This window comes from Quercus suber, unplaced genomic scaffold (genome assembly GCF_002906115.3).
Source record: "Quercus suber isolate HL8 unplaced genomic scaffold, Cork oak 2.0 scaffold_434, whole genome shotgun sequence".
Lineage (NCBI taxonomy): Eukaryota > Viridiplantae > Streptophyta > Magnoliopsida > Fagales > Fagaceae > Quercus > Quercus suber.
The window spans coordinates 479,507-487,969 of record NW_027069885.1 but is presented as its reverse complement, the minus strand read 5'-3'; the positions used below and the strand labels follow the sequence as shown (position 1 = coordinate 487,969).

The 8,463-nt window shown below is 38.0% G+C and overlaps 2 protein-coding genes across 2 annotated transcripts; one reads left to right on the top strand and one right to left on the bottom strand.

The window, feature by feature from the left end:
* Window positions 1-1,739: 1,739 nt before the first annotated feature.
* Window positions 1,740-3,812, bottom strand: LOC112018415 (desmethyl-deoxy-podophyllotoxin synthase). Its single transcript, XM_024050941.2, has 2 exons — window positions 2,629-3,812; window positions 1,740-2,552 (listed from the first exon to the last, which is right to left on the bottom strand). The coding sequence occupies exons 1-2, from the start codon at window positions 3,544-3,546 to the stop codon at window positions 1,935-1,937; spliced, it is 1,536 nt and encodes a 511-aa protein (XP_023906709.1). The 5' UTR covers window positions 3,547-3,812; the 3' UTR covers window positions 1,740-1,934.
* Window positions 3,813-4,737: 925 nt separating this feature from the next.
* LOC112018416 (uncharacterized) lies at window positions 4,738-5,619 on the top strand. Its single transcript, XM_024050942.1, has one exon. The coding sequence runs from the start codon at window positions 4,738-4,740 to the stop codon at window positions 5,617-5,619; it is 882 nt and encodes a 293-aa protein (XP_023906710.1).
* Window positions 5,620-8,463: the final 2,844 nt, after the last annotated feature.

Here is an 8,463-nt window from a genome sequence, read left to right as displayed (position 1 = left end):
TTTTTCTAGATATCCTTTTCTGTTGGCTCCCCCCTCCTTTTATCCCTCCTTCAATCCTCTTTTTTAGCTGTTTCTCTCTTAGCTGAATTTGTGGAAATACTTGTCCCATCAGACTCCCCTCCTGCCATTTCTTGATCATGAAGGTAAACTTTTGAGATGTCTTCATTATTCAGCCCAGTCATTCAACATTTAATGAAACTGACATTAGGTAGGAATAGCTAATTAATATGGAGGTGACTGTACATAAGACTTTGTGTCATCTTCTTTGCGCTCCTCATAAAAGAGGGGGGGGGGGGGAAAGTGGGGGGGACCAAAGTTGCATCTTCGGTGAATCCGTTGATCTCTTTTCGATTAGGTCATTGTATCTTGGGGTAAACTAGTTCCTCGTATTACCTTTGCATTGATTTAGAGAAGCTATCTTCTCTTGGGCTTGGGCTTTTCTAAGTTGGGACATGGACCAAGGTGTTGTTTCGGGAATGTCTCTTCAGCCCAAAGTCCGCGAGGGCTATGTTCCAATCCCCACACTTATTATAATATGTATTTTTACTTGAGAATATCATGTAATGTAGTCTCTTATTTAGCTTTTAGCTCACCCCACTCTTCACCCTTCTTAAGAAGTTAGTGCCTCAAAATTTACAAGTTTTAAATTGTTGTCATGTTCATATTAAGCTAAGTTTAGTGCTTTTTGGCAAGACATGTAAGTTTAGTGCTTCTTGGCAAGGCACGGGTTTGGCGCATGGACTGGAGAACAGAAATAAAAGATAAAAATTCAGTGTAAAACTTAGAATTTTTTTTTTTTGAAAGCAAAGATTTTTTTTAAGCAATTAATGTTAGATTCGGGCAAATGTATTATGTATGTGGTATAGACAAATAATAATACAAAAATATTCCACTGCTTCACTGTGTTCGATGATTAATTGCAAGTCTCCCTTCCACTGCTTCCTTCATAGAAAGATTCCCCTGTCCCGCTGGGGTTGATAACAATTGTGTTAATTTGGATGTGTCTGGTGCTCTTTGTGAAGAAATCAAAGAAAAAAAGAGGCACACAAAAAAGAAAAAGAAAAAAAAAAAAAGAGTGATTTAAGCGAGAATTGAAAGAGTGAAAGAAAAAGTGAAATTAGGAAAGCAGAGAAAGATTTGGAGAAAATTATATAACTGTGTGATTGTATAAACACTCGTCACCTAATTTCTTAATTACAGATTAAATATATCTCGTCTAACTGCTTCACAGAATTTCTTGTATCTGTAACAAATTCTGGTGACAATACGGAATAACATCGTTTGGTCTTTTACAGAAATAGCTGCGTTTGGTTTGGTTTGGTGGTCTCGTCTCACTCTCACGTTTGCGTGTTTCTGTTTTATTAATAATGGCTCGTGAGTGAATCAGTCAGACAATGAAAACACACCATTTGATTTTGATTTGAGTCAGTCACTTCAAACAAAACGTGGTTCTTGTGGGAATCATCCGGTTTAAGTTTAACAGCAGAAAATTTTATTAACTTTCTTTCCTTTTAAATTTTTTATTTATTCATGTCTTTAGCAATCTTAGGTTGCAGAAATGTGTTAATCCTTAGGATTTTGTTTATTGAAAATGTATAGAACACTAAGAAAATCATGAATTGAATGATTATATTAATGGTTAAGAATTTATGTTGCCAATGCCATCACGGTGACGATTGGGGGGGGGGGGTTACAAAATTGAGCTTTATACTATGTTCATCATACAAGCAGAGGCTCAGTGAGTTTGAATACCTGTCTTAAGGGGACTAGCTCAAATTTATTGAAATATTGTATCTTAACACAAACTAACAATATTCAAATGAAGATAACTCTTCAAAATTCATTTTTATAATATACCACCCAAACTAACATATTCTCATAATGATCAACAGACACACTTACAACTAGGACCATTTCAGATACCCTTAATTGATTTAATTAAGGAAAGGAATACGAGGGGAGACGATTAAGTACAAATCATTCCTTCTCCTACAAGTTGATCCAAAATTTTCAGTCATGTCAAGTTCTTCAGGTTTGATCTCATTTGGTAGTTTCCAGTCAAAGTGATACAGTAACTGGGCGATTGCAAGTTCAATCATTGCAATACCAAATGTTATGCCTGGACACATCCTCCTTCCAGCCCCAAATGGAAGGAATTCAAAGTTAGTCCCTTTAAATTCAACAAATGAACCACAAAACCTCTCTGGCTGAAAGCAATCAGCATTGACCCAATAATCTGGATCTCTCCCTATTGCCCACGCATTAATCAAAACCTTGGTTTTGGTTGGTATGTCATATCCACTGATTTCACATCTTTCTCTACACTCTCTTGGGATTAAGGTAGCAGGAGGATGTAATCGTAAAGTTTCTTTGACAACTAATTTTACATAATCTAACTTCTGGATGTCTCCATCTTCAATTTTCCTCTTTCCTTCGAAAACCTTGCGCACTTCAGCTTGTGCCTTCTCCATTACCCGTGGGTTTCTTAGCAACTCTGACATTACCCATTCTAAGGTTGTTGCTGTAGTTTCACCCCCCGCAAGGTAGATGTCCTGAAAAAGTAGAATTATATAAATCATATTAGTAGTTGAAAAAAACTGAATACTACAAAAGTTTGTTAAGTCATACCAAAGTGACAGCTTTGATGTGCTTGGTTGTGACCTCAAATTTGAGCTCCCTCGACTCCTGAAGTTTTAGAAGCACATCAAGAAGATCTTCCTTGCGTGAAAAGTCATTGGTGGTGCTAGTGGTTATTATATTCATCTTACGATCATCAATTATATCTTGAAGAAATTTGTCCATGTTTTGGTGTAGTCTCTCCAAGGCAGTCTTCATCCCATTAAATATAGCAATAAATTTAAGTGAAGGGAACAAATCTGGCATGTTAAAACCTGAACTAAGCATAACTATCTCCTTAACCAGAGATATGAACTCATCTTGACCTTTGTACTTTTCTCCAAATGCTGCCCTAGAAGTTACACTATTTGACATGGACAGTAAATTCTTGCTGAGATTGATGGGAAGTCCATTGGACGAATAAATAGTTCCGATAAGATTCCATACCTCTTCTTCTCTTATTGATCTAAATGACTGGACACGTTGAGCATTTAGGAGTTCCAACACACAGATCTTTCTCATTTGTCTCCAGCAATCACCATAGGGAGAGGCAAGAATACCTGAATGGTCATATGAGAGAAACTCACCCACAAAAAGGTTTGGCCTTTGAGCAAAACTAAGTTCATGGGTTTTCAACACCTCTCTAGCTAATTCTGGTGACGAAATGATCACAGCCAAAACCTCACCCAACTTGAGCTGCATAACTGGTCCATGTTTCTTTACTAAATCTCTCAAGGAAGAATGAGGTAGTGAGCCTGAGCTTATCAACTGATGCAAGTTCCCTATAAGAGGAAGCTTCCATGGCCCTGGCGGCATCTTCAGGATGGCACCTTGGGCTTTATATCCCTTCAAATACACCATCAGTATCAAAAGAATGAAGAAACAATTAAGGAGTGGAGAAAAAGATAGCAACCAGAACATTATGGACATTGGCTCTGACAGTAATGCTTAGGATTTTTATCCAAAGGTTTCAATTCTCAAAAATTTGTGAACAAAAGAAGATATGTTTCGGGTGAATTTAAGTATTTGTTTTACAGAAATATCACACGCACACACAGGTTCTAAGTATCTAATAATGTCATCCCAGAATTTTTAGCCTTTTAAAAGTGATTTCATATCATATAAAAGTAGAGCACAATTGAATCCAGCAACCTAATTGTCAATCAACTAATCAGATTCAAAATTCCTTCAAGGAACTTAACTCTGTGTCATTCTCCACTCGTCTGTAGTGGTTCAACTGTTGCTATACAGTTCTCTCCACCTCATGGTCTTGACAATCTTCTTCTCAACCTCTGTCAGCAGTTGGTCAGAACCTAGCTCTCAAAACACCTCTACCCTACCCACCCTCCCTTGCCATTCAATTTCTATGCCCCGTGTATTTCCTTCCCATTACCTCACAAATCTCCTGTTCTCTCCCTCACCAGTTTCCCTTTTCCTTACACCCTGTCACTTTCCCCCATGAGCCTTAATCCTGGTCGATGAACCACATAAATCTCTCTCCAGCTAATTGAGCTCAAACAACAGATAATTTTAACAGTTTAATCCAAGGCCATATATTCTATCTTATTCATGTCTTTTCTTCTTTTTCTTCTTCTCCATCTGTGCTGAATATGGCTTTTCCTACTACTAGATCTTATCATTATCTAAAAAGAAATAAACCTCCTAAATGAGTGACACTCCTATGGCTTAAACCATGGTGAGAGGTATATCCCATCGTACCTTCACTGCTGAGTGCTTACGGATGGTTGACCTTAGAATTCAGATTGGGACTTTTATTTCTTCTATATTTATCTCATGGAACTGGAAATAGGATACAAAAACCATAGCTCTACAATAGAAAAGAGGGTTTACACAAGGCAATTGTTAAAACAAGTGAACATAATATCTAGGTATGAAACTCCCACTCAGCCGTATTGCATCAGAAGACACTCTTATATGGCCCCACTCACAAGATGGCAGGTACAATTGTAAGTCGGGATATAGGTTCTTGAAGGAGGAAACTGAAGTGCCACCTTCTCAACAGCCCCAAAATGCGGATTCAACACTATGGAGAAGATTTTATGGTCTCTCAGGGTGCCTAACAAAGTAAAAAATCTGTTATGGCGAGCTTGCCGTAATGCGATGCCCACCAAAGCGAACTTGGTGCGAAGAACAATTATCAACGACCCATTATGTGAACGATGTCGTGCTGCCCATGAAACTCCTTTGCATGCTCCGTGGACGTGCAAAGAGCTCGATATTGTGTGGGATACTCACGGCAGTGGGCCTATTCGAAGTCAATCAAATTTCCAGGATTTCAAACATCAATTGTCCACGATAATGCAGCAGCAAAGTGATGTGGAAATAGTGGTATTGATAATGTGGTCTGTTTCGACACAAAGGAACCAGATTCGGCTTAACAAACCCGCCAGCACTCTCCACCAAATAGTCCAACAATCCAAAGACTGGTTTAATGAATTCCAAGCTTGCCAGGTACCTCTGAAGGAGAATACAGCTCGTATCAGTAAAAGATGGAGACCACCACCAGCGGAGATGGTGAAAATCAACTTCGATGGTGCGGTGTTCTCCGGCAAAAACAAGTCTGGCCTAGGCGTGGTGGTCAGAAATAGCTCCGGTCAAGTGATGGCTTCCTGCTCCAAGCTGGTTAATCAGGTGTATGACAGCAACGAGGTCGAAGATATGGCAGCAGCATGGGCGCTGTCTTTTGCTGCAGAGATAGGCATCAACAATGCGGTGCTGGAAGGCGACTCTTTGCTGGTTATGAAAGCTCTGACAGATCCTGAGAGTTCCATGTCCTCTATAGGTTCGTTCATCAATGATGCTAAGCACTTCTCAAACAGTTTTGAAAAATTGCTGTACTCTCATGTAACGAGAGATTGTAATAATGTTGCTCATAGTTTGGCCAAACACGCAATTAATGTTCCATACTTTTTAGTATGGATGAAGGAAGTTCTATCACAATTTTCACATGTACTTGAGGTTGATTTAGCCGGTTTACTTTAATGAATTTTACCGATTTCCTCCTCAAAAAAAAAAAAAAATGTTTAAAGCTTACAACTCGTTTCTTATATGGCTGCCAAATGACAAAATTGATGATCAAGTATTCTAAAAAGTTGTTGTACTTTAAGTTGTGATAAGTACCAAGTAGATGGCAGTAGAGAAAAAAGCAACCAAAAAAAAAAAAAAAAAACAAGCCAAGTAGTGCTGGAATTACAAAAAACCAAACAAATAGAGTCAGAAACACACCTAATCAAAGCATCAATTTGTGTTTACAAAGCCACAGATTTTTTTTACCCATAATTTTTTTTTGACAAGTGACATTAAAAAAAAAAAAAAAAATTTACCAGACTTATAGAAGTGAACCAAATCAATCTAGAAAAGCCAACTTCATAGAGGAAAAAAAAAAAAAAAACAAAACACCTTGAAAGAAAAATCTATCAAAAAGACTTGAACACAGAATAGTTTAGTATCACATACGAGGAAACAATTAATTAAAAGATATAAGTGAATAAGTGGAATCAAGACAAAATAACAACAACATTCTTATCGTTACAATCAACACAGTCCAAGTTTGAGAACCACAAAACGAACATCACCAATTTATACAAAAGCATACATAACACATTGATCCATGGATGATTCCAAAAAAGCAAAATCTTCAAACTAATAATGATGCAAGGCATTTCAAGTTGTTGCATTCTAATCCTCTTGTAACTAGTTAGTTAGTTGGTTAGATGATTACTTAAGCATTAGCCAATAGGATTTAGACACTTATCCAGCATCTAGAAGGCTGTCAATGCCAAACAACTAGTATAAGTACCAGATTGTAGTTACTTTGTGATTAGTTTTAAATGCAATTATATAGATTAGCCTAGTGCCATTTTTAAGAGATGGATTTCTCTTGAGAAGGTTTTGTCACGCCTTGCTCCTTGTTCTAACCAACTCTCATTTCCCTTAATTAATTCTAAGACTGAACAGCAGGCCCCCTTAAAATCCCTGCATCAAATTGGTATCAGAGCTTGAGATCCTTAGGATTTAAGTTCTTGTATTGTTTCCCATTTTATGTCATCATGAATCTTTCAAGATCCTATCTTGATTTCATTCCCAGTGCTAATACCTTACCTTTATCAAAGTAGAAGCCTTCAATTTTGCTAGCAAGATTCTGCAGCAGTGAAAGATGGTGCTTGAGAAGGAAAGGAAGGACAAAGGGATGAAAGTAGTGGTTCAAGAGGCAGCCTTGGAGACTCATGCAGCCAATGATCTAGAAGTTTTGGAGTAGCACCTTGCCTTAGACTATGAAGTGGAAGTATTGAGCAGGAAAATCCATGCCTTGACTGAGAAGGGTCGAAGAGATGAAATACAGCAGCCAAACAACCATGATCATCATGGAAGTGAGGCATCAAATGAAGGAAGCTATAAGTATCCTTTTGCTTACAACTAAAGGATAACACATGAGATGCAAATTCGTATTCTATAGCCAAGGGATAATGAGCAAAAGTGGGGATCCAACTTCAAGATTGAGTTACCTGAGTTCTATGGTAGCTTGAATCATGAAAAAATTGTGGATTGGCTTAACCAAGTGGAAAGAAGCTTCGATTTCCATGAGGTACCAGACTACAAGAAGGTGAAATTGGTGGCAAATAAACTCATGGGCAGGGCATTTGTTTGGTGGAAGCAATTGCAGGGGCAATGAGTGAGAATGGGAAAAGTAAAGGTTCAAGAATTGTTCAAAATGAAGCGACAATTACAAACAAAATTTCTGCCTTTTAACCACATGCAAACTATCTTCCAAAATTTGCATAGGAAGTCATTGAAATATGAAGCCTTAAGAAACCAAGTACCAACAAGTGCAAGTCCCTGGCAGCTATCTCGGCCAACCAAGAATGATTATTGACAGACAAAGAAGGACAAGGGAAATGTAGCAAAGTGTTTTTCTGTTAATGCAGTACCTGGTTTATCAAATGTAGCCATTAAATGCAAGCATAGCACAAGCAATGGAATTTTCAAATGTTACAATTGTGGAGTATAAGTCTATGAAGCCCATAACAAGTGGAAGTTAGCCATGTAGTCAGAAGGAAAATCCTATATGGTGGAAGGGATTGAAGAAGAAGGTATAACTCTAATCTTTGATAATACCTTGCAAGCACCAAAGGAAGATATGCTAATGAATGCACCTGTGTATGATTAATATGAATAAGAAGAAGAAGTGAGTGATAGCATATTTCTGATTGAAAACAATAAAGAGAAGGAATGCATTCAAGAACCCGTGTATGATCAGTTAGAGTTTCAAGAGGGTGCCTAGGGTTCTTATCAATCATTAGCTTTCAAGATTGTGCTCTTTATGATAAGAAGACCATGAATGTTTGTCATCTTTTCCTTGCAAGTGGAAGGCCATGTCAACATGATAGGCAAACTATCCATGGTAGAAGGTGTAGCATACACATTATGTACAAGATGGTACAACCCTACTATTTGCAACCAAAGAAGAGGAAAGTAAACCCAAGCCAACGGTCAAGTGAAGGTCAGTTCAGTTGTGTAGGACTTTGCCGTGCAGAAGCGGTAGCCTTTGGTGTGCTGCCAACAGCAGCAAACTCATTATACAAGGAAACTGCATCATCCTAAAAAGGCTAGAAATTCATACAAAACTTGTGGCAACCAAGAGCACTTAAGGTCAGGTGCTTCTTAAGAGGGAGAGCCCTGATGCAAAGCATTTCAAGTTGTTGCATCCTAATCCTCCTATAACTAGTTAGTTAGTTAGTTAGTTAGTTAGATGATTACTTAAGCATTAGCCAATAGGAATTAGACACTAGTCAAGCATTTAGAAGGTTGCCAATACCAAACAACTAG

Excerpts from the sequence above, each read along its gene's own strand:
- LOC112018415 (XM_024050941.2), bottom strand. The coding sequence starts at position 3,546 with ATGTCCATAATGTTCTGGTTGCTATCTTTTTCTCCACTCCTTAATTGT. Across the intron at positions 2,553-2,628 it reads ACATCAAAGCTGTCACTTTG|GACATCTACCTTGCGGGGGG; the intron begins GTATGACTTAAC and ends CTACTTTTTCAG.
- LOC112018416 (XM_024050942.1), top strand. The coding sequence starts at position 4,738 with ATGCCCACCAAAGCGAACTTGGTGCGAAGAACAATTATCAACGACCCA.